We start from the raw sequence: 26,633 nt of genomic DNA, 5'->3' as shown, positions 1-26,633 counted from the left end.
AAACCGATACCGATAATTTCTGTTATTACATTTTAAAGCATTTATCGGCCGATAATATCGGCAGTCCGATATTATCGGACATCCCTAGTATATATAAATAATTATTGTTTTGCATCCCCTGTCATCTTAGTACCCCCCCCCCAGAGAGGAGTATTACAGTCTGATGGCGTGTGGAACAAAGGAGTTTTTGAGTCTATTGGTCCTGCACTTGGGATGAAGCAGTCTAGCACTGAACAGGCTCCTCTGGCTACTGATAACGCTATGCAGAGGGTGACTGGCATCAGGCATGATGCTCACTTGTTCTTCCACAGTCCTCTTCTCTGCCACCGTCACCAGTGAGTCCAGTTTGATTCCGATCGTAGAGCCGGCCCGCCTGATCAGTTTCTCCAGTCTGGAGCGGTCCTTCTTAGATGTGCCACCCCCACCCCCCCTCCAGCACACTACCGAGTAGAACAGAAATTGGCAACCACAGACAGGTAGTACATCCACAAGAGATTTTTGCAAATGTTGAAGGAGCGTTGCTTATATGCTTAAAAACACGGATTTACGCGTTTTCGCGGACATTTCACATGCCTGAATGCTAATGGCCGCAGCTTCTCCGAATCCAGTGGAAATCCAGGGTTAGAGGTTAGCATCTTGGAACTATGTTTTTTTCTTTTTCTTCATCACTTGCTACACAATCTTTTTCCTTTAAACAATGGTAACAATTCAACATGGGAAGTGAACAGTAATTGCAGAGGGATGGAGAATGGGTACTGTTGAACATGTGATATTCTTTCAATTAAGATTAGAAAATAACGAAACTTGTTAAGTATGTCTGAAACAAACGACGATGACATGTACATGACCAGATAATAAGACAACCAACCTGCAGAGGGTGCGACGGGTAGTTGAGCCAGACGTCCCGCAGGTCCTGCAACGAGAATAAATGTTAATATGTCAAATCATCAATCACATTCTCCAGCCGGCCAACTGGCACCTGCTAGCTCCTGGCCCTGCAGGAGCCGGTGAAAAATTAATGAAAGTAGTCGATACGTTTGAGTAAACGCTTCCTAGTCTGGGAGCAGCACACAAACAGATAGCTAAACTAAACCGATGTTGCCTGGAGCATTTGAAAACCATTGTTTTTTTTCTAGACCTATGAGAGCGAAACCACACCGACCACCAAGCACATGTAATACTACACACAAACTGTATGTACTCACACAACTAAACGTTCTCCTGGATTTCTGGCAGTGCAGTCAAAATTGAAACTAAGGATGTGTTCACACTCGTCATGTGTGCTGTAAGTGTGAACCCGGTTATTCGATTCATTATTATTCGATTATGTTATTATATTATGCATCAAACAAGACCAAGACCGCTTGAGAGATGGGTCTAGGTCTACTTGCAAGTCAACTGTCGTCGCTTTTTTAATCATCAGATGGCGCCATTATGAAAGAACATCACATTGTCAATAGAGCCAGTGAGTGTGCCACACTGAAGTCATTACCCAAAATAATCAGAAATGACAACATTGTTACTGTATACGTCAGCAGCCAAATTAAAGGCCTACTGAAATGAAATGTTTTTATTTAAACGGGGATAGCAGATCCATTCTGTGTCATACTTGATCATTTTGCGATATTGCCATATTTTTGCTAAAAGGATTTAGTAGAGAACATCGACAATAAAGTTCGCAACTTTTGGTCGCTGATAAAAAAAAGCCTTGCCTGTACCGGAAGTAGCGTGACGTCACAGGTTGAAGGGCTCCTCACATTTCCCCATTGTTTACACCAGCAGCGAGAGCGATTCGGACCGGGAAAGCGACGGTTACCCCGTTAATTTGAGCGAGGATGAAAGATTTGTGGATGAGGAACGTGAGAGTGAAGGACTAGAGTGCAGTGCAGGACGTATCTTTTTTCGCTCTGACCGTAACTTAGGTAAAAGGGCTTATTGGATTCCACACTTTCTCTTTTTTCTATTGTGGATCACGGATTTGTATTTTGAACCACCTCGGATACTATATTCTCTTGAAAATGAGAGTCGAGAACGCGAAATGGACATTCACAGTGACTTTTATCTCCACGACAATACATCGGTGAAGCACTTTAGCTACGGAGCTAAAGTGATAGCATCGTGCTTAAATGCAGATAGAAACAAAAGAAATACGCCCCTGACTGGAAGGATAGACAGCAGATCAACAATACTACTATCAGGAGACACCGAACCAAACACTGGACCTGTAAATACATGGTTAATGCTGTGCCGCCTGTCGAAGCCTGGCAAGGCTGTTGCTAACGACGCCATTGAAGCTAACTAAGCTACGGGACCTCGTCAGAGCTATGATAAAAACATTAGCGCTCCACCTACGCCAGCCCTCATCTGCTCATCAACACCCGTGCTCAACTGCGTTCCAGCGATCGACGGCGCGACGAAGGACTTCACCCGATCATCGATGCGGTCGGCGGCTAGCGTCGGATAGCGCGTCTGCTATCCTCAAAGTCCTCCTGGTTGAATTGCTGCAGCCAGCCGCTAATACACCGATCCCACCTACAGCTTTCTTCTTTGCTGTCTCCATTGTTCATTATACAAATTGCAAAAGATTCACCAACACAGATGTCCAGAATACTGTGGAATTTTGTGATGAAAACAGAACTGTTTGTATTGTGATACAATGTGTCCAAATACTTCCGTTTCAACCATTGACGTCACGCGCAAACGTCATCATACATAGACGTTTTCAACCGGAAGTTTAGCGGGAAATTTAAAATTGCACTTTATAAGTTAACCCGGCCGTATTGGCATGTGTTGCAATGTTAAGATTTCATCATTGATGTATAAACTATCAGACTGCGTGGTCGGTAGTAGTGGGTTTCAGTAGGCCTTTAAGAGCCATTGTAACCCGTTTGCTTACTTACGACAAAAAAATAAGTTGTCGAGTATGTTCACTGTTATTTCATGCCAATATTGTTCTTTGATTGCAATAAGAAACGTGTTTAATGTATCATATTTTCTGTTAAAGTAAAGCCAATGATTACTTTTTTTTGTGGTCCCCTTTATTTTGAAAATTATCGAAATACATTTCAACACTTGTATGTTCTTACTGCGCAGCCTTTGTTCCCATGACTAACACAAATCAGTGAAAGTGCTAATAGAACCACAAATGCACATCAAATATCTTTTTTTAGTTTATTTTTGGTCCAGACCAGAGTACCGAAGTGCAAATGCAGCTTAACACGCCCACCTCAGATCCCAGGAGTGCGCAATAATGTCAGCATTCAAAGTGCCTGCTGTAACACGAGCCAGAAGACTCGAGATTGATTACGTAGGTGTGCCTAATGAAGTGGTGGTGTGGACTCCAACAGCTAATGTTTCAATTATTCCCTAACACGAGGCAGACAAAGACTAAGCCGGCATGGAGTGGGGATTTAAGAATAACATGTTTTTTTTCCCAGTGTCTCTCTCCCAACACAAGACTGGTGTAATTACAGAGTGAACAAATCATCTGCAGTCGCCAGACGCGTCTCTTTGCCAGACAGAAAAAATAAGAAACAAGCATGTACATTGAAATGGCATCCTTAATGGGAAGGGGAATTAAAAGCAAAATGAAACTGGACTCCATGTAGAGGTGGGCTTCAGTAAAAGAAGGCTTTAATCAGCGATGAGGGATTCTGGGCTCAGCCGTGCAGATGCACAGGGATCCGGCGCCAAGCGTGAATAGGCAACACTATACTTGAGGGACCGAGGGCCATCCATGATGAGGACATAATGGTGCTCCTCTCTGACAAGGTCCGATGCTCCCTGACAAATTGGTCTCTGGTTGCGCGCTGCCAATCAATCCATCAAATGTAGTAGCGCGGCCGAGGAGTCGATAGGAGATAGCCTTGCTGATCAATACCCACATAAAAGTCGGCCCAGAGGGCCAAAACCGAGTCTCCTGTCAGTAAATGATCAAGGTGAAAAGTAATTTCAGCTCTGCCAATGTCTTTCACTGGATCTGGAGCTCTGGCGACATCTTTGTGGGGGTTGGAAGAAGGAGACAATGGCGAGTGGATGCAAGCGCATGTTACCTATTCACATCCTATTACGACAACCAAGACATGGCGAACAAATAAGGCGAAAAGGACAGCTTTTGACTACATTCACAGTGCGGGGTGGGATGTCTAATTCAGATTTTTTGGTCAAATCTGATCTTTTTATCTGGTCGTTTACATTACAAAAAAAATGCCATGTCTAATGTGAAGGCGAACTGAACCACATGCAGACATGACATCATGACGTTACACGTGCTGCAGTGTTTACAGAAGTAAACATGGCTTCAATTCAAGTAGGATTTTGTGCAATCAAAGTCAACATTTTCGGAACCTAATTAGTGCATGTACAAAATTAAGAAAAGAAGGGGACAAGCATTTTGGCTAACGCAGTTTGCGGAACTTTTGCTTAGACGTCTGTTCCGAAGAGCGTGTGGGCGAACAGTCGCAGGCAGGAGTGGTGAAACACTGACATGAGTTCCTAACATCTGTACTTATTTGTCAACTATTTATTTTGCAACCGTCGATTTTGGCAAAATACTATGACGCTTAATGCTATTTGATGATGTACACAGCAAAAAGTCAGTGTTCAAAAACAAGAAAAAATAATACAAAAATTAGGGGTATTTTATTTGAACTAAGCAAAATTATCTGCCAATAGAACAATAAAATTTGGCTTGTCAAGACTTTCCAAAACAAGTAAAATTAGCTAACCTCAATGAACACCAAAAATACCTTAAAATAAGTATATTCTCATTAATAACAAGTGCACTTTTCTTGGTAGAAATATGTTGAAAAATATTCTTAAATTAAGTAAATGCTAGTGCCATTATCTTGACATAATGATATGCGCTCGGCATTACATTTCTTGAAACCAGCAAACGTATACTAAAAAATTATTTATTGTTCTTAATGGAAAGACAACAAGGCAACCGCCTGTTACTCTCTGGGTCCCCTAGCCGCTCAGGCAAATCATATTGTCGATAACATGATATCATTGCGCCAAGTGCGTGCTCTTTCAGTCAATTAGTGCGCATATATACAGCCCGGCCCCCGGCCAAAATTGTTTTAAAGGCCTACTGAAATGAATTTTTTTTATTTAAACGGGGATAGCAGATCTATTCTATGTGTCATACTTGATCATTTCGCGATATTGCCATATTTTTGCTGAAAGGATTTAGTATAGAACAACGACGATAAAGATTGCAACTTTTGGTATCTGATAAAAAAAAGGCTTGCCCCTACCGGAAGTAGCGTGACGTAGTCAGTTGAACATATACGCAAAGTTCCCTATTGTTTACAATGATGGCCGCATGAAGTGAGAGAGATTCGGACCGAGAAAGCGACAATTTCCCCATTAATTTGAGCGAGGATGAAAGATTTGTGGATGGGTAAAGTGCAAGTGAAGGACTAGTGGGGAGTTGAAGCTATTCAGATAGGGAAGATGCTGTGAGAGCCGGGGGTGACCTGATATTCAGCTGGGAATGACTACAACAGTAAATAAACACAAGACATATATATACTCTATTAGCCACAACACAACCAGGCTTATATTTAATATGCCACAAATTAATCCTGCATAAAAACACCTGCGTGTTTGTTACGCTAGCTTCTAGCTCCTATGCTAGCTCCTAGCTCCATAGAACACGCCAATACAATTCAAACACCTGATCAACACACACAATCACTCAGCCCAAAAGACCGTTCACCTAACCCAAGGTTCATAAAGCTTATATATTTTTAAAAAGTTACGTACATACGCAAAAAAAAGTTGCGCACATACGGTCAAGCGATCAAATGTTTAGAAGCCAAAGCTGCATACTCACAGTAGCACATCTGCGTCTTTGTCATCCAAATCAAAGTAATCCTGGTAAGAGTCTGTGTTGTCCCAGTTCTCTACAGGTGTCTGTGTATCGAAGTCAAAAGTCATCCTGGTTAGAGTCTCTGTTATCCGAGTTCTTCCATCTTGACTGCATCTTCCGGGAATGTAAACAAAGAAGCGCCGGCTGTGTACTGTTGTTGCTGGCTACGTTCGAAAAATACGTCCATTTCGCACCGACAACTTTCTTCTTTGCTTGCTCAGCTTCCTTCTCCATAATGCAATGAACATGATTGCAACAGATTCACGAACACAGATGTCCAGAATACTGTGGAATTATGAAATGAAAACAGAGCTTTTTCGTATTGGCTTCAATGTGGAAGGCATACCCATGTTCGCCGGTCTACGTCACGCGCATACGTCATCCTCAGAGGCGTTTCGAACCGAAAGTTTAGCGGCAAATTTAAAATGTCACTCTATAAGTTAACCCGGCCGTATTGGCATGTGTTATAATGTTAAGATTTCATCATTGATATATAAACTATCAGACTGCGTGGTCGGTAGTAGTGGGTTTCAGTAGGCCTTTAATTGTAATTTTGAGGAATTTATCTGAATGTGCATGAACTATTTCTGTTAAAATTGTTTGAAATGTCACATTTTAAATGTTTAAATATTAAGTTTACTGTACTGTGCCAACTGTACTACTTTATGAGTACGTATTTTCTATTGTTTCATTGAAAATAAAACAGCAAAGTCCATTTGGCTGTCATCTGTTTTAATTATGAGACACAATTGTGTCAAAATCATGATTTTTTTTTTTTCATGCTTGAAATAAGAAATTACTTTAAAAAAGTAGTTTTATACTTGTGAGTGTTGATGACACAGCTTTGCAACAGTTGATATTCTAGTTTCAAGCGTGTTTTACTCAATATAGGTCATAAAATCTCAGATACAAGCTGTAATATCTTACTGAGATCATTTAGGACCCAAATCCTTAAAACAAGCAAAAGACTAACATAAAATCTGCTTAGTGAGAATAATTATCTTATTAGACAGAAAATAAGCAAATATCACCCTTATATGAGATACAGTATTTAATCCTACTTAGAGTTCAGTTTTTGCATTGTATTTGTCGGATGAACGTGACAGGAGTGTTCAGACTCAAATCAAATATACTGTATATCTGATTTATAACCACACACACAAAAGAGGCCTGGGTCGGATTTGAAACATTCAAAATTGTACTGGTTACTTTGACATGAAAAAAATCAGTTACAGGTCACATATAGGTAAAAAAAAATCGGAATTGACCTGCAGTGTGAACAAGTTGAGGTCAGTGCAGAATTCACTGCCAGTGAATGTTATCTTTAAAAATATGTTACGTTATTAAGTGAAAGTAAAAGTGAAAAATTAGGATCTACAAAATCCTTTAATGCCAGATCTGTATGAACAAATGTCTGCATTTTGGCTCAATCCAAAGTGTTGAAAATACGTCCCTGGGAAATCGGACGTCGCTTGAGTCTTGCTACGTCATCAACCCTCGCCATTTGCCGACAATGACGTAAAGCAGATGCGATAAATGTTTTTTCACTTCCAAGGTGCCATTGCACAGGATGTTTGGCTTTCTTTGGGCTCTTTTTTTCTTTCACCGCTCTACAGCGAGAAAACGAAACTTGTCGTTTCTTTAGCGGATCATTGACGCGTGTCCTCGTGGAAAAAATGCATCTGTTATACATTGGTCTCACATGTGTTTACAGACACAAACCAATGGCAAAGAATGAATGAACAGACTTTTCACAAACGTGTATCATGTCCCATTACTGATAAGGCAGATACAAACAAGCAACGCAGTATTCTTAAGCAATAACCTACGGTAGCTTCAACCGTGTTGCTAGCTTGTTGTAACGAGTGGTTAAAACACACAATTGAAAACATGGCTTATGTAGCTGTGCTGGTTATTCTATCTACACAGCTAAAAAGATAATATAGTTACAGCTATTTTACTAAAATATGCAGGAACTTGATCGTTTTATCAAGGGGAAAAAATATTAACAATTAAAAAATAGACAATATTTACATGGAGTTAGCAAATGAACATCTGAACAAAACCATGTTGTCAATAATTAGGCTTATTCCTCACATTTGTAGGCTTCTCTTTGTTTTATACCATCGTTTTTAACAGGCATATAGTGTAATTTGGAAAATGTATCTTCCACGTCGATATCTGGGGAGGTCTGTAAGCTCACTTCATTTTGAGGGCTGTGCGGCCCTAACACTTGGCCCTTCCTTCTTACCTGCAGAGAAATTAAACACCACTTGATGGACGTAAACGCACAAAACTAAGTGTTAAGGACTAAGACAATAGTTACAGCTATTTTACTAAAATATGCTGGAACTTGATCGATTTATCAAGGGAAAAAAATATTAACAATTAAAAAACAGACAATATTTACATGGAGTTAGCAAATGAACATCTGAACAAAACCATGTTGTCAATAATTAGGCTTATTCCTCACATTTGTAGGCTTCTCTTTGTTTTATACCATCGTTTTTAACAGGCATATAGTGTAATTTGGAAAATGTATTTTCCAAGTCGATATCTAGGGAGGTCTGTAAGCTCACTTCATTTCGAGGGCTGTGCGGCCCTAACACTTGGCCCTTCCTTCTTACCTGCAGAGAAATTGGACACCACTTGATGGACGTAAACGCACAAAACTAAGTGTTAAGGACTAAGACAAGGGATTGAGCCTTAGTTCAAGAAGTGCCATGGTGACCATCTCTGTTGTCAAAGAAAACTTTCTGTGAGTTAATCAAAAGTAGGAGGATTAGCCAATGGGCATTAAAAAGCGAATTCATCAGGATGATGATTGCTCCTCCACAGAGGGACTTCCCTGAGGACTGCACGGTGGCATTAACATCATCTCTCCAATATCACATATTACTACAGTTGGAATGGTGCATTGGAGCACCCCCCGCCCTGAAGAGGAGGCTGTCAGTCTCTCTTTCTCTCTCTTCTGAGGCTTTATTAACCTACACTGTGCAGTCATTAGCAAATTACCATCTCTCGTTTCTGCCAAGGGTTTTTTTTTTTTTGCAGTAAAGCTAAATTGTACCCTGACTGTTTGGAAACAAAAAATGGTGATGTGCTGAAAGGAGAAGAATAGATAGAACTTATGCAGTCCATGCATAATATAGTATGGTACATGTGTTCATTATCAGATTTGCTTAGTGTGAAACATTCGGTACGATGGAGAGGCACACCGACTTTCCACACTATACACATTAAGGAACTGCTCTGTTAAACCACCAATGGTAACAAGCTCGCCAGTGGTGTTCTTGCTATATTTTTTGCTTTATAACATGTTACTGTGAGGAAGTTGCAAACAGCACCTTTAATACAATGTCAATAAAGCTTTATATTCTATTCCAACCTAATCCTAGATTATGGCAGACTATATTTAATACATACTAGGGATGTGGGAAAAAATCGATTCGAATGTGAATTGCGATTCTCACGTTGTGCGATTCAGAATCGATTCTCATTTTTAAAAATGTAAAACTTTTTTTTTTATTTATTTAATTTTTTTTTTTTTGTTTTAATTATTCAATCCAACAAAACAATAAACAGCAATACCATAACAATGCAATCCAATTCCAAAACCAAACCCGACCCAGCAACACTCAGAACTGCAATAAACAGAGCAATTGAGGAGTCACAAACACGACACAGAACAAACCAAAAGTAGTGAAACAAAAATGAATATTATCAACAACAGTATCAATATTAGTTACAATTTCAACATAGCAGTGATTAAAAATCCCTCATTGACATTATCATTAGACATTTATAAAAAATAAAAATAAAAAACAATAGTGTCACAGTGGCTTACACTTGCATCGCATCTCATAAGCTTGACAACACCAATATTTTCACAAAGATAAAATAAGTCATATTTTTGGTTCATTTAATAGTTAAAACAAATTTACATTATTGCACTCAGTTGATAAAACATTGTCCTTTACAATTATAAAAGCTTTTTACAAAAATCTACTACTCTGCTTGCGTGTCAGCAGACTGGGGTAGATCCTGCTGAAATCCTATGTATTAAATGAATAGAGAATCCTTTTGAATCGGGAAAAAATCGTTTTTGAATCGAGAATCGTGTTGAATTGAAAAAAAAAAATCGATTTTGAATCGAATCGTGACCCCAAGAATCGATATTGAATTGAATCGTGGGACACCCAAAGATTCACAGCCCTAATACATACACTTGTAAATTGTTCTATGACTGTAATAATAAAAGCCTAACGTGTTTAAAGTCTTGTAATTTAAATTTTAATCTTTAAAAATTGTTCTTTGAGTGCAAAAGGAAACATATGTTTGATCTATCGTAAGACTTTCTGTTAAAATGAAGCCAATAATGTCATTTTTGTGGTCCCTCTATTTTGAAAAGTATCGTAATACATCTTGGTAGTGGTATTAAAATATTGGTATTGGGACAACCCTAAAGCACACACACAGAAGTCACTATGGTGCTCTCACATCAGAAATCACAAAAATCCTTCTTGCATTAACATTGGTGAAAGATATGTTGAGAAAGCAGCAGATAGCGGGAGAACAATGGGGTTGGAGGAGGGGCTGTGTCTGTGTTAGGTAGGTCTTCTCTCAACTGTAAAATAAGTCTGCTTTGGCATTTTTTTCAGAAAAGTCCGGTCTCATAACAATCAAAAGTTGGCGAAGTTGGTAGAGTGGCCGTGCCAGCAATCAGAGGGTTGCTGGTTACTGGGGTTCAATCCCCACCTTCTACCATCCTAGTCACGCCGTTGTGTCCTTGGGCAAGACACTTCACCCTTGCTCCTGATGGCTGCTGGTTAGCGCCTTGCATGGCAGCTCCCGCCATCAGTGTGCTAATGTGTGTGTGAATGGGTGAATGTGGAAATACTGTCAAAGCGCTTTGAGTACCTTGAAGGTAGAAAAGCGCTATACAAGTATAACCCATTTATCATTTATTTATAAAAGTTGTTGGTTGTACGAAATTTGCTTCGTTGATTATACAATACTTGTGAGCGGCATTAATGTACTCCTTGCAAATAGTATTATTTTTTTGTTTTTACTCGACAGAGATTCCTATCTTCTTTCCACGCTGGTCTGTTGTCTTTTTGGGACTCATATGGAGTTAGTAAAATGGACAACGTTTGTCAAAAGGTGAAAAAAACAGAAAAGGCACACATGCTGAAGCACTGAGAAGTGACAAGTAGTGTACGGAGGACTGCTTTTTGCCTGCAGGCGGGACACAAAATGAAACAGAGACATGGTTCGTCCATGGAGGCATATTTGGCTCAATCTAAAAGTTTTCTAAATTTGAAAATTTCACAAAGAGGGGGGTTTAAAAATCAAAGCTCCACTATATTCTGAAATACAGCAGAAATCCATTCCATATAGTCTTTTTATTTTATTTTACACTGAGCTATTTGTGTCTTTACAGATTGACGTGCATACTTATTTGGGCATTTTAGTATGTGCTGTCTACGCTAGTTATTTAAATGTTTACCTAAGTTTGAAGAAAACTGTATTTCCACCTTTGGCGAGGCATGTTTTAAAGCAGCGCGGCGCTGTGTAAAGCGTCACATTTACCGATAGTTTTGAAGCGCAAATAGCCCCATATTTCGTTTTAGCTCTCACTGGATCGGTTCGCAGCCGAGTGTGAAGCGATTGGGATGAAAATCAAGTCTGAGTCCATGGTTCTCGCCCAGAAAAGGGTGGAGTGCCATCTCCGGGTTGGGAAGGAGATCTTGCCCCAAGTGGAAGAGTTCAAGTACCTAGGAGTCTTGTTAACGAGTGAGGGAAGAGTGCATCGTGAGATCAACGGGCGGATCGGTGCGGCGTCTGCAGTGATGTGGACCCTGTAACAATCCTTTATGGTAAAGAAGGAGCTGAGCCGGAAGGCAAAGCTATCAATATACCAGTCAATCTAGATTCCCATCCTCACCTATGGTCAGAAGCTTTGGGTTATGACCGAAAGGACCAGATTGCAGGTACAAGCGGCTGAAATGAGCCGGATAAGCGGAAGAAGATGGATGGATGGAAAAACAGACGGTTCTATCAAGAACCCTGTTCAAGAACTAAATTAATTTGTATATCAAGGTTCCACTGTAACACCTTAAGTAAAGCTCATGACGCAGTAAATTGAATGATGTGAACACGTTTGTTACCGGATACGTTCTAATATGCTTCTTTATGCAGAATATGCAATTATGATTGTTTATACTGACAAACATGTTTTAGACTGCAATATTGTTCAAATAGGAACACAAACTACTTCTGGCTTGTGTGCTGTTGTGTTTAGCTAGTAGTCTATAGCCTAGCATGTTTACCTTTTGTAAATGACTTGACTAAAATAGAAGAAAAGACCAACCTTGTTTTCTTATTGGAGGATATGTAGATCGATATTAACTGGTTGTCCAGCTTTGCACAAGTACACACGCTACACGACTGTGTGCATCAAAGATTTTAGACCGGGGTTGTCCTAACTTTTTCCACCGAGGGTCGCATTCATAAAACTAGAAAGATGCCCCTTTGATACCTTTTGTACATTAAAATATGCTGAACGCAAACCATTGTATGTCAATAAATGGTACACTAGCTGAACTAAACATCCACTCTAGCTATTAATCACATGCTACTTTACATTCTAATCTTTTCTAACAATAAAACTGCATTTGTGTCCAAATATTGGGGTGTTTTTTAAGTTAATTGAAATCATGCAGGCAAGTAATACAACTAGTAATACTTTCGATTAATTATGTCTAATCCAAAATCTTAAAAGTGCAATTAACCTGATTTTAAAAAACAATCATTTGACAGCATTTCTAGCAATAATGAAATAAATGTATTATAACAATCTGTCGAGGGCCTATGAAAAACAAGCTGTGGGCCAAAATTGGCCTCTGGGCCACACTTTGGACACCCATGTTTCATATGTTTACTGATATCGGACTAATATCGGATATGAATATCGGATCGGATCAGAACCCCCCGAATTTCTGATTCTGATTCTTCTGATGCTGTCTTCAGCCAATAATGAACTTTCATCAATCAATTCACACCATTCAAACTGTTACTGTTACACCTGTATGCATTGTATTATTTTCTCAAAAATAAACATAAGCTGTGATGTATTTTTTTTTTTTTGGAAAATTTTGTTTGAGAAATACCTGCCAACAGTTAGCTGTTTGTTTCATTTGAAAAATAATGGAAGCTGGGTCAGACAAAAGCTTACTACACCAAAAATCCACTGAATGGTATGCACAAAAAAATCGATGTACATCCCAATTCTAAATCGAGTCACAATGTTCAAAAATCGCTTTAAATTTTTTTAAATGAATAATAATAATAATAATAATAATAATAATAATAATAATTAAAAAAAAAACAAAAAAAAACTATATATATATATATATATATATATATATATATATATATATATATATATATATACTTTAAATATGAATCACGTTTTTAAAAGCTATTTATGCCATCTCAATGCAGCCAGAAGGAGCTTTTCTAACCAGTGACCTGTTTTAAAAAAGTGTCATTATAATTATTAATACATTGCGGGATCAGTTTGAATTCAAAATCGTGTTGAAACCATTCATCCATCCATCTATTTTCTACCGCTTGTCCCTCTCAGGGTCGCTGTGGTGCTGGACCCTATTCCAGCTGTATTCGGGCGGAAAGCGAGGTACACCCTGGACAGGTCGCCACCTCATTGCAGTAGTTCAAACGGTTCTGCATTAAATACACACACCAGGAATTGGATGGAATGATTAGGTTCCCAAAGATTCACACCCTTAGTGACCCAAGAACCTGAGGTTCATACAGTCCTGAACCGTGATTATGGATGGCATATTGTTACACTCCTAGTAATTAGGGAGTGAAAGAGTGTAAGAGAAAGGGTTCACTTTGTAAAGTGGGCAGACTTTATGTTGACTGGAGAGAAAATCCAGAAGGCAATAGGAGGGTTCTGGGTAGGGTCAGCCATGTGAGTCAGTGTTGTTCAGAGACAAAAGAGGAGGATATGGGACTGGTCAGCCAGGTGTGAATGAACCCTACTGACAAATGGAACTCCTCTTAGGGTCTAATGGAGGGGAGAGGTAGACTATTTCACCCCTCTGTTGCATATCATTACCTTGGTAATGAGGCCCACTCGGATTCAAGCGCTTCCACAGAGCATAGAAATTGTGTCTTACACACCCACAATACCACCCGGCCGCTTTGGTTGCCTGCTCGGTGTGTCCATCTGTCTCCTCTCTGCTTTGTGCGGTAGAGCAGCCGTTAGGAGGATTCAGCATGGGGGGGTTAAAAGTCAAGCTATTTCAATCCTCAAGCTGTATGGATGCAAAAGTACTGCAAAACTTCGGCACTACAGGCTTGCAGCGCGGCTCGTATTTTGGGGTGTTTGTGGTGGCGTGTTTGTTGTAAAAGGACAACAAAAGACGCAAGAGAAGGCAGCAAAAGATCAAGGAGTTCAGGAGTAGAAATTGTATACTATTTTTGTGTATTAGCATCACAGAGTCCCTCAAGGCACCATCTTAAGCACACCCCTTTTTTACCTTATCAACTTCCTGTATGCCATTATTTGTAGTTGCATGATTCACTTTCCATTTACAATTGGGTGAGTGCATGTTTCAGCTCTCTAAATTCAGAAGGCTTTTGTACAAAATGTCCTCTCTAAAGACAGTTTCATGAGACAGTTTTGTCAGCCTAATGAAACTACTTACTGCAAAAGGCTTTTTCCCTGTAAAACCATGCTAATCCCCATCAAAAATAAAAAATGCTCATATTTAAAAGGATTAACATCCTGAAGAGTTTAACAATTAAGTCCAAGAGACTGAATAAGATTTCCTCATTGAAACAACTGCAACTTTGTTCATATGTCTCAACATTTAAAATGTAATGAGTCCAAATGAAAAATTGGACCCTAAAGAAAATAATCAAAAAAGACAAAACATTTAATTTGATCAAATTGAAAGACATCAGTGGAATTAAGAAGATTACTTTAAATCCTTCCGGTCATGTTCGAGCTGTTCTGAGTTTTTGGAGGGATGATCTATAATTAATGATCATTTTGCCCAGCAGTTTTACGAAGCGAAATGTTCAAATATTTAGTAAAAAAAAAAAAAGAAGTTTTTATCTGATCTTTTTAAAGATCTTCAGGTCAAAAGACGTCGGTGGACCCTTTGTGCCCTGTCGGGGGCGTGTGGAGGACCTGCTGCACGCCTTTTAATTGACTCGTAACATGGCGGGGCCAAGATAAATGCAAATACAAAAGCATTCATCAATTATTCATGGCCAATGATCACACGCACACACAGACACACACACTGAAACAGTAGGTGTCTTGCTACGCCACTGCCTAACTGACTGCGCACGCGCGCACACACTCACTCACGCGCACGCACGCACGCAAACACACGGACACTTCATCTTTCTTCACATCTGCAGTTTCGACTTTTCCTTCTTTCAGTCTTGCTGGTTTATTTTGGTGGACCAAGGAACAACAAACAAGCACATAGCCTAAGGAAGTGTGAATAAAAGCAGCACACAATCCAATGTTTGCTTGCAAAGACACAAATATGGCACTTTTTTACAATCACGGTTCGGTACGCACTTTGGATTTTAAAGTCAGATTTTGGTTCATTTTCAGTAAGGAAGATAATTCAGTGCTTGCCTGAAGAGCTTTAATGAAGTCTCAAATGAAACCTAAGAGAGGGGAAACGTTGGATCAGACAGAAGCCGAGAGGGTCAGGACCGGCATGACTTGGTCATGGTGTAGATGTGGAACTTGGAACCAAGCTATGTCAACATAAATGGAGTGCTTCTGCTGCACTAACTGGCAAACAATGATAGTATCGATGGAAAGGAGAAAAAAAACCTACATCACAACAAAAGACGAACACTGCGGTGGTAAAAACGTATTTTCACCTACCCAAAATCAACTGAAAATGTCTTTGGCCAGCCTGATCAAACGGACAACTGTCCATCGAACAAGTCACTATAATATTGATCACGATACGTCATGCGTGTTAGTACATACACTGTCGAGCTAGCTGTGCACAAACAAATGTACAAATGAAATGTGGGCTTATACTTTACAGATACTGTAATATGATTGTTCATATTTTTCAGTTAGTACAAATTGGTATCCTATCGCAGCACAGCAGCTAGCTTTCCTCTTGCTAATGCCGTAGCAGTGTGAATAGCTGCGTTTCCATTGCAGTTTTTTGCAAAATAAAAGCGACATTTCTAAAATTTCAAACAAGTACATTTGCGACTTGTAGGTGTTCCCATAAAAGGGTGTGTTGCGTCATAAGCCGTAATTCTCGTAAAATCTCGTCCAGCGAGACTTCACCTTGAGGAAGATGGACACTTTGCTATTCCATGGTTTTGGAGCTGTGATTACGTTGTATGCATGTTTGATATACACTCCAACAATAAGCATAACAATTGCAACTACTGCTGTTGTCGTGATTGTCAATAGAAGACGAAGGCCGCGGAAGGAATTCACAGAACAAAGAATTCACAGACAAATTGTGGATTCAAGAGCCCCCTCCACATTGTTAAGGCATGTGGGTCCATTGCCAGCAAGGGACCCACCTCGCTCCCCCTGGCCGACCGATCGGAAGCGAGACTAAGACGACCTGTCTGCCCCAGGTGTCCTGCATTGGTGCCCCACTGGTCCGGTGTTTAGGTGCCATGTAAATGTGACATTTCAATATCGAAACATCTGAAAAACCATCTCATGAGAGCGTAAAAAAGTTTTGGCGATATTTGAGAGGTTTTTCGAAATATGGGTGTTTAAGTTATGCTCATTTCTAGTTTCTCTGTGAGCAAGGCGATAATACAATAACAGCTTGGTTATTATACGGGTTACGGAACGTGAATGAAGTATTGTTGGCGGTTTTTGGATGACTATCACAGTGATTTAGAGGCACATTAGATTGGTCCCATTAGCAGCATTGCAAGCCACCTGGAAACGAGCCGATTACTAAGAATTAGAATACAAAAAAAAAATTAAAAGTGTTGTGAACGATAGGCAAAATTCCAAAAAAAAGTGCAGTTCCCCTCTAAGTGCCCAGCAAAAGTAAGCATTAGGTTTGGATACAGCGCTTGCATATAGGATCTGGTTGGATTATGCAAGTACAATACGAGTCTCTCTAAAAGGCTTGAATATTTGAACATCCCCCACCCGCCATGCTTTTTAAATGCAAGAACATCAGTAGCTGCATCAAAAATAAAATATGCTAATGTGAGCATGTTTCATGTCTGGATGTATTGCTTAAAATAATAAGAGCAGACGTTCTGACTGTGAAGGCGCGTTCTGGAATCATAACGCTTGTCAACCTCGTGGAACTTTCATCTGGCTGTGGAGTTTTATTTGATAGTCTCACTCTGGAATGAAACTAAAATGTGCATGATTTGCTTCTGACTATGAATAGAGTAAATTAGAAGCAACAAAAAAGATTAACTTGATTAATAATGCTTGAAAACAAACCGCTCTAGAGTGGTGGCCTTAACCTTCCTTAAGCCTTGCCTCATAGTAGTGCAATGCTGTTCGAACAAAGAAAATCAAAATATCAGAGGAAAATCACTGTCAAAAAAACTAAATTATTTTTGACTTTGCATCAATATGAACCTGGAGTTTGTTTTCCAGTGAGAGGATGATACCAGTGAGGTTTGACATAAATGAGAGACAGGTGAAGCATGTTTTTACTGTGCATTATGAGTCTTGTTTTTGGTAGTGGTCAGTGCCAAAGAGCCAGGCTTACGCCAGTAATTGGACGGGAATGGCAACGTCTCCACTGCTGTTGAGTCATATTATGATTTTTTTTTTCTACATTTAAAATGCTTCCTTGGTGTATAGGTGGTTCTTTGGTCAACATTTTGCATGGATTATGTTTTACGGACCATCTTCAAGACGCTCTCTGACTGTCTCCTCCACGTCAAGACTCCTTTTAATAATAATTATAATGGATTAGATTTCAATAGCGCTTTTCTTGACACTCAAAGCACTGCACAGAGAACCCATCATTCATTCACTCCACATGCAACCCTCAATTTTCTGGCACGGCTGCTCTACCCACCACGCCATGCCGCCACTTTTAATTGCATCTCACTTCCGTCAGCCATGTAGTAGTTTTTAACACTTCCATATCGAGTCCAATGAGAGATATAGGCTAGAACTGTATACTACATTTTATTAGAAATGGCAAAAGTGGAGAATTATAGCATGAATGTGCATGTAGGGACTTATTGAATACAATGTTGGACCGTTTGAATAAAAATGGCAGGATTGCGCAAAACTCTTTGGGTAAACCTCCACCATGAATGGAGATATCCGCTGATGTAACTAAGACAAAATATGTCACTGAAATTCAAAACAGGTTGTTTGGAAAAAGACAAAAGTTTTATAAATATACCTGCCACGTCTACATGGTTTCGATTCAAATTTTCAGTATTTATTGTGATTTTAAATATATATCAAAATGAGTGCCAACTAGGGATGTATACAGAGTACCGGTATTTTTTGGTACCGGTTCCTAAAAGGGTCTGCCCATGAGGACCCTGAAGATTCCGGACTAACGATACTGCTATCGGTATTTTTTGTTCCAGCTGACTGACGTAATTATGACACGCTGTCACATTCAGTTCAGTTGCCGCTGCTACACATTAAGATCATCTTTGAATAATGACAAATAAGGAAGAAACACCACACAAAAGTTTGTAACAAACAATAGTTCCTCCTCAAAGTCACACATGCTGTGTCAGTTTGAAGTGAACGCACTTTACTTACGACGAGTCACGACAGCGTTTTATCAACCCTCGTCATAGCGATCAATCCACTCGCCAATCTTAATGCACTCAAAGAAGTGAAAAATTTAGGTATAATTATAATCCATCAAGTTGCTTTGAAGAAAAATAGCATTTACTGTGACCGACATTAAAAGACATCTTGCTTAAATGTGTTTCAGTTCCTTCTGTCTCTTGACTACAAACTGGACGATCGAACATTACATTTGCTCACTGTATTTTTATAATACAAACTACACACACACATATACAGCAGTAGCTGTTAATCTATATGGGTTCTGGTTCGTCAATCAAGTATGTCCGTGTGCAATATAAACACAAATAATTCCTACTGTTACAAAATACAGACCCGCATAACTTGCTAATTGATGTGATATATCATGTAAAATGCCATACATAAATATTATTTCCAGCTGAGTCTAACTGTAATGAACAGAAACTGTTATGGATCTTTACAATAAGATGACATAACTGCATTTTACCTTGCACTGCACACATAATTGACTTCTTTAAGACTTAAAAAATAGCTGTTGATAAAAGACTTCCTTGTTCTGAGATGTTACAGTACATCATGTTGGAGGTTTCCAACCTCTTGTGCTAATAGAAATGCAAATTAAAAGGCAATTTTTCACATCTTCATTTCCACAAATTACATATAGTACCGATAAGAGTACCGATAAATACCGGTATCGATAAGGAATATTGATAAGGGTATCGTATCGATAAAATCTTAACGATATACATCCCTCGTGCCAACAGGTAAGAAAAGTTGATTTTTCCTAATTTGACCCCTTTAAACCAAATATTCAAGATTTGAGATTTAAGATTCTTTATTATCATGCTTACAACACATTTTTTAGGGAGCCTCTCAAGAGCTGTTTGCTACAGCCCACCTCCATATTGGCTCTGATGCTTGTGTTTTCTCCATAGTTTTTCAAAGAGCATTTGTATTTGTTTTAATCCATACAATGGTGTCCAAACGCTCTGCACCTTCTAAGGCTTCTGGCACAGAATCTAAGCCCCAGAGGAAACTGCTTACGATCTGAGAAAAGGGGAACCTTCACACTGATATGGGTAAGGAAGGTAGCTGCTATCTGCCAAGACAAGATCAATGAATCCTCAGTTCCCACAAAGAGGAGGAGGAAACATTTTAAGGATTACAGCAACAGTGTCGCCAAAAAAGATTGCGGCGACCACTCTGCATAACATTGTTTTTCTTTTGAACGAGGTCACCGTAACACCGCCGTCCGTCGTCATCATCATGCAGCTAATTGTCTTGCGTCATCACTTGCGAAAGTTTATTTTGTTTTATCCCACGATAATCGAGTGCACACTCAAGATGTGTTTCACAAATGTTCTATATGACGAACTATAATCATCCATTAAATGTGTTTTGTGTTCATATTTTTGTTTATATGGAACGCATTAATTGCATTGACATTATTTCCTATGAGAAAAAAGTATTCAGTTTTCGGCGGATCTTTTGAAACAAAAACTGTTTTTTCATTGTGTCAGAATATTTGTTGCAGCCCACAGACCGGTATAAACAAGCTTCCGAGTGGTTGGCGACTCCTGCTTCAAAGGGAAACTACTGTTTTTGGAATGTTGTCAATCATTCACAATCCTTATTTAAGACAAGAACACAAATGTTTTTCTTGTTTTAATGTATTTCTATATAGTAAATAAATGCGATCAAAAATCAGATAACAATGGAGTCGATAAGAGTCGCTCTATTCTGCCTATAAAGAGCTCTAAAAAACATCCAAACACTGCCATTAAGGTTTTATATACAGTACACGATGTAAGTATGTTTGTTATGTAGTAACAAGCACATTTATAATACCATGCAATATTTACATATTTTGATCATTTTCAGCATACGATGATTTCACAAACGCATCACATTGTTCGCTTTTTACTTCAACATTACCGATTACTACTCAATGCAGACTTTATGACAGCCAACAGACATAATAAAACATCACTTACAGTACAAGGTCTGCTGTCATGAGGACCCCGACTGCTAAGATGTTCATATATTCTCATTTAGATGAAGAACGACTTATTCGTCGCGAAGAATAACGGGGGTGAGACCAAGCGTAGACCAAACACTTTCCGTGTCTTTCTCGCCATTTCAGGATCTAAATTGGATGCCAAAGTTGACCAACTTGTCGGATTATGTCCTCATCCTTCAACTATGCAGGGTATAGGCATTATTTAGGATCTACAATAAACTTTCACAAGCTCTGAGGCGAGAAAGCAGCTCACCACACAAGCTTGTTAGCTCTGTGTACAAAATAGTTTGTCTGAGTTAGCGCTTACAAAAACAATCTCACTAATACTTGGTTAATATTCAAGTCAAGAAATGTAAATGAGAGTATTGTTGGTGCTTTTTGGATGGTTATTTATTGGGTTTTATGGACGGGATAGAGGATCTCCCATTGGCTCCATTGCAAGCAGACTTATATTTACGCGTTAGAATGCATTAAATACATGCATCTGTTGTCTTGACTCTCATAATGATTGTGAACGATAGGCAAAATTCCCCAAAAAGTGCAGTTCCCCTTCAAAGAGGACCCATTTTGCAAAACAACTTTTCTTAGTTATTGGTACCTGTGTTTGTGTATTTGTGAAATCAACTATTGCTGAGATATTTACACAATAGTCTTGCCTTCCTTCAGAAAGATCAGTTTGGAATTTGCCCAATTTGCCACATTTTCCCCAACGGTGACATCAGCGGATGATGTGATGTTTGAAATGTACCCGAAAATCTTTGGGTAAATCAGCTATTTTTAATTTATGTACAAGCGTTCGTAGTCCGCCTGACAACGTACCCAAAGTATGACCCAAAGAATGAAAAATGCTCTGTTTTTGGTTGTATTAACCAATACGGGTCACTACACACACCTCCAGTCTTGTCTGAAGAACTAAAACGTTCCTGGCTAACTTTTTCTTTTTGCAGCAATGTGCTTTCAAATGGGAAGAAGTATCTCTTTGTGTACGCCAACCACTTCAATATTCAGATGGATTTTTCCAAAAGCTCATTTTAATGACGGAGTCGGTGCCTACTATTGGAGGAGACAATGAAAATGTAAGTAATAACAGTAAATTGGCAAAGTCTGAAAGATATGTTCATTCGATTTGTAGTGTAGCCTGTAGCTTAGAACCTCTAATTTAAAACAACAGCTTCACCAACCCCCAGGTATATAACAAATGATTTTCCCCAAAAAATATTTTAAGGATACGATTAATGGGGTGACAGACATCATAGGAACCATTGAGATGCATTCATCTAAAGTTTTTCTTCTGAAGTTTCTTCTTTGGTTCCTTTTTGCTCCAAATCTGACTGTAGCTTATGGTTGGATGTTAAAATCCGTCGCTGTTGCCATTTATTTTGCAGTTCAAAAGTTGAATCTACTTGGAATAAGATATTTTTCTGCATCTGTAGCTTTCTCAAACTACAAATATGGTCAACGATTCAGTCAGTGTGAGGAGGGGTTAATTTGCATGTTAACAACTCCGCCTCTCAAAAAGGCTGGTTTCCAGAGGCAGCCAAAAAGTGGCTTGAAAATATGCCATTACAGCAAAATCCATGCACATTTTTGACCAAATAGCCATCATTGCATGCTATGTAGACCAAAAAGAAGAGTTTTAATAAAAGAGAAAAAACATAATAGGTCCCTTTTAGAGGAGTAGAGTGGTTCAAATTACCTGGCCGTTGAAGAGCAGCCTTCCAAAGAGCTGCCGGGCCTCCTCCAAGCCGCCCTCTAAATACACAGCACCTGCACAAGACAACAACCAATCAAGACTTAATTAAGAGCAGAAAATTCAATCAAGCGAAAGCTCAGCGTATGTGCTTGAAATTATGCTTTAATAAATAAACCCCCACCTAGTTTTACCTAAGAGTCCTCATAAAAAAACATGATTTTAATTGAAGCAGCAGAACGCAATAATTGCTTTATGAACATTTTTTTGAGGCAAAATGACCTCCGGACTCCACACTAGAAGAGATGACTTGGATTTTTCCAGCAAACTATTCAAGTCAGAGCAAATATTATAAAAAGCAGAGTGTTTATCTGTGCAGCAGATATTTTTTTTTAATGCAAGTAGTGCATAGCCAAGCAGAACAAAAAGATGAGGAATAGAAAATAAATGTGACAAAGAACTGGTCCAGAATTAGGCAAGGCTGCTGGCAGGGTGAATTTCACAAATGTGTCTCGCTGCGGTAATGATTTGCAGCATCTGCCTCTTTTTTTCTTTTTTTTTAACAAGTCAGCTCTCCTCGCCGTGTTTTGTTCTTTAACTTCAACTCACCCCAACTATCATAGTGCCTTTAAGCGGCGCACAACTTCCAACCATCACACTTAGAGCGGCTCATTCAATTTAGAAAGCAATAACCACCTGGCAAATTGGGTATACAATCATGCAGCGGTTTTTATTACGCGCATAAATGAGGCGCGGGGAAATGGGCGCGCGAGTGTGGCGGCGAGTGGGAAGGCGCGCGCGGGGCTTTCATAGAAGACATCAAAAAACATATGCGGAATTCATCATTTGGGGAGGAAAAGTGCTTTCAGATGGCTAACAGGCCATTTGCACACCGACGCAGCCTCTGTGAAGACGCGGCGACATCAACGGGAGCCATAAAGAAACGCAAACAGATGACAAACACACGATGACAAACAGCCACCCAGCCGGTCTGATGTGTCCTTCACAAACAAACTCACTATGAACTCTAATGGAGGTAAAATGTGATTACGTTTGACTGTTAAGTCTCACCCAGCAGGCTCCTTGACTCATTGTGCACAAAAACAGTTTTAAATGGGCTGTTTGCAACTTTTTCAGTTGTATTGTTCAAAGCAAAAACTACAACACCACCGGCAAGTTTATGCTACCACTAGTGGTTTAACACCAAACATTTGTTTCAAAACTATAATTGTCACTAGGGATGTCCGATAATATCGAACTGCCGATATTATCGGACGATAAATGCTTTAAAATGTAATATCGGAAATTATCGGTATCGGTTTCAAAAAGTAAAATGTATGACTTTTTAAAACGCCGCTGTGTACACGGACGTAGGGAGAAGTACAGAGCGCCAATAAACCTGAAAGGCACTGCCTTTGCGTGCCGGCCCAGTCACATAATATCTACGGCTTTTCACACACACAAGTGAATGCAAGGCATACTTGGTCAACAGCCATACAGGTCACACTGAGGGTGGCCGTATAAACAACTTTAACACTGTTACAAATATGCGCCACACTGTGAACCCACACCAAACAAGAATGACAAACACATTTCGGGACAACATCTGCACCGTAACACAACATAAACACAACAAAACAAATACCCAGAACCCCTTGCAGCACTAACTCTTCCGGGACGCTACAATATACACCCCTGATATCCCTTACCCCCCAAACCCTGCTGCCCCACCTCAACCTCCTCATGCTCTCTCAGAGCATGTCCCAAATTCCAAGCTGCTGTTTTGAGGCATGTTCAAAAAAATAATGCACTTTGTGACTTCAATAATAAATATGGCAGTGCCATGTTGGCATTTTTTCCCATAACTTGAGTTGATTTATTTTGGAAAACCTTGTTACATTGTTTAATGCATCCAGCGGGGTATCACAACAAAAATTAGGCATAATAATGTGTTAATTCCACGACTGTATATATCGGTATCGGTTGATGTCAGAATCGGTAATTAAGAGTTGAACAATATCGGAATATCGGATACCGGCAAAAAAAACATTATCGGACATCTCTATTTTTCACAATTAGTAGGTTTATGTAATCTAAAAATTATTGGTGTTAACCCTGTCCCGTCAACACGTACGTGCAGGGAGCGTGTGCACGCATACAAAAGCAGTCCAAGAGAAGCAATGCCCAATTTGCAGTTATTTTGTTGTTATGATAGAATATATATTCAATGACAGCTAATGCCAACTATCCCAATTGATATTATTAGCTAGCAACACCCAAAGCTAACGCATGTACACGTGTTACTTATATACATACTTACACGTGTATTATTATTTTTTTTTTCATAAAGAAATACAATCATGTGTGCTTACGGACTGTATCCCTGCAGACTGTATTGATCTATATTGTGTTTTATATGTTGATTTAATAAAAATAAAAAAAATATTTCTTGTGCGGCCCGGTGGTTGGGGACCACTGCTCTACATGAATGATTCTCCATTTTCCAGAAAGGGTTTTTTTGTTACAATGAATAAAATCTATCCAGTCAGAGATGAGACTGCCATCTGTTGCTTTGGCCTGCACTTCACATCCTACAGTTTACATTAGTGTTGACTGAGATACAGTAATTCCCCCCAACAGAAGATATTCCTTTCCAAAAATAAACAAGCACGTGTGGCCTTTTGAGAGGCAGCGCAGGCTTTAACTCCTTTCAGATGTGCACCTCAAACGTAGGCCTGCTGTAATTTTGGCATGAGGTGGCCGTGTAGACCACATGAATCTCTCCAGAGAGGAGTGGTTCATCCCAGGATGTTCTCCACTAAGTATCAGCACCGGATTTGTGGTTTTTGCATCATGTGGACCAGACTTTGAGATGCTGCTACGTGACAGATGTTGCCTCTGGAGACCAGCTGTGAGACCACATTGCGATGGCTTTTAAGTACCACTCATGATACATTTGTGCGTGTGTGCGCGCTGAGATGGGGGGGTGGCCGGCCGCGAGGCAGAGTTCTTCATTATTTGACGACACGGCTCCCGAATGGAGGCGTCAAAGTCGTTAAAACACAAACTTTTTGCTTTTTCTGATTACGTTCTTCAAACTTCTACCATGAAGGAGAAGAAGGTGGGAGAGAACGCAGAAGAGCCTCGCGGGTAAGAAGGTATTAAAAAATCTCAAAGCAACACCTTTGGTGTCAATCAAAGGGCCTTTGGATGAAGAAACCAAGATATGCAGTTAATTCACACTGGAGCAGTCCTGACAGGGAGGCTGTCAGTGCAAAAAAGTGTGCCCCAAAGCCATCCAATCAATTGCACAACTTGGTGCAATCATTAAACGGAGATGTGCGCTTCAGTCCGGCCCGGCAGCTGACAGCCTCAACACGCAGCCGCAAAGAGGCCCTGGCAATTAGACGCTCGCATCCCTTTGCAGCTCGTCTTGCAGCGGCATCGTGACCGGGCCGAGCCGCTGCACGGCTGCAACACAGTCCACCACAGAGAGCTCAACCCAGCTGATGGGGATTGAGGGGGCAACGGTCACAGGAGTCCCTCTGTCAGCATTCCATCGGTTATTTACAGGCTTGCTTGGCTTTTAGTTTAAACCAGGTGCGACCCAAAGACCATTTGTGGCATGTAGCTGCTTTTTTGCTATATTTCCTAAGAATAAAATTGAGATTAGGGACAACACTTAAATTTAAAAAAGGCTCCCATCCATCCATCCATTTTCTACAGTTGTCCCTTTCAGGGTCACGGGGGGTTGCTGGAGCCTATCTCAGCTGCATTCGGGCGGAAGGCGGGGTACACCCTGGACAAAGGCTCAAAGGGGGAAAATGTAATGTTACAATACCGCATACTGCGGCTTATAAAACGGTGCGACCAATTGGATGATTTTTCTTTGCGAACGGCCATAATGTTTTGTGTTCGATAGTCTTCATTAAACCCAAACCGAGACACTGAAATAGTGTATCACAGTTTACGCGATAGCGCCATCTTTTGTATGAGTACGCTCACTGCAGGTGTTGCGGGTTGAAAAGGTACTTCCTGTTTTAATGCCTTGAACAGGAAGTAGGACCGTCCATAGCGTTTCATCTCAAAAGGATTCTTCATTCTTAACTCCAAGCAATTTTACAATATAACTAAAACAAATCATACTTACTAAACTGTCCCATATGTGCTGTCTGTTGGAGTGCTTTCATGCATATTTGTACGTGCTATCGTAATGTAATCATTA

At 39.8% G+C, this 26,633-nt stretch overlaps 1 protein-coding gene across 1 annotated transcript in view; it reads right to left on the bottom strand.

The window, feature by feature from the left end:
- drosha (drosha ribonuclease III) overlaps positions 1–26,633 on the bottom strand; it is a 263,319-nt gene that overhangs the window by 86,390 nt on the left and 150,296 nt on the right. Inside the window, 2 exon segments of the mRNA XM_062020897.1 lie at positions 869–913; positions 22,415–22,485. Coding sequence (XP_061876881.1) covers positions 869–913; positions 22,415–22,485 — 116 coding nt within the window.

Source organism: Entelurus aequoreus, linkage group LG15 (genome assembly GCF_033978785.1).
Source record: "Entelurus aequoreus isolate RoL-2023_Sb linkage group LG15, RoL_Eaeq_v1.1, whole genome shotgun sequence".
NCBI classification, from domain to species: domain Eukaryota; kingdom Metazoa; phylum Chordata; class Actinopteri; order Syngnathiformes; family Syngnathidae; genus Entelurus; species Entelurus aequoreus.
Note: the sequence above shows the minus strand (reverse complement) of the source record. Positions and strands in the feature narration are given on the sequence as shown.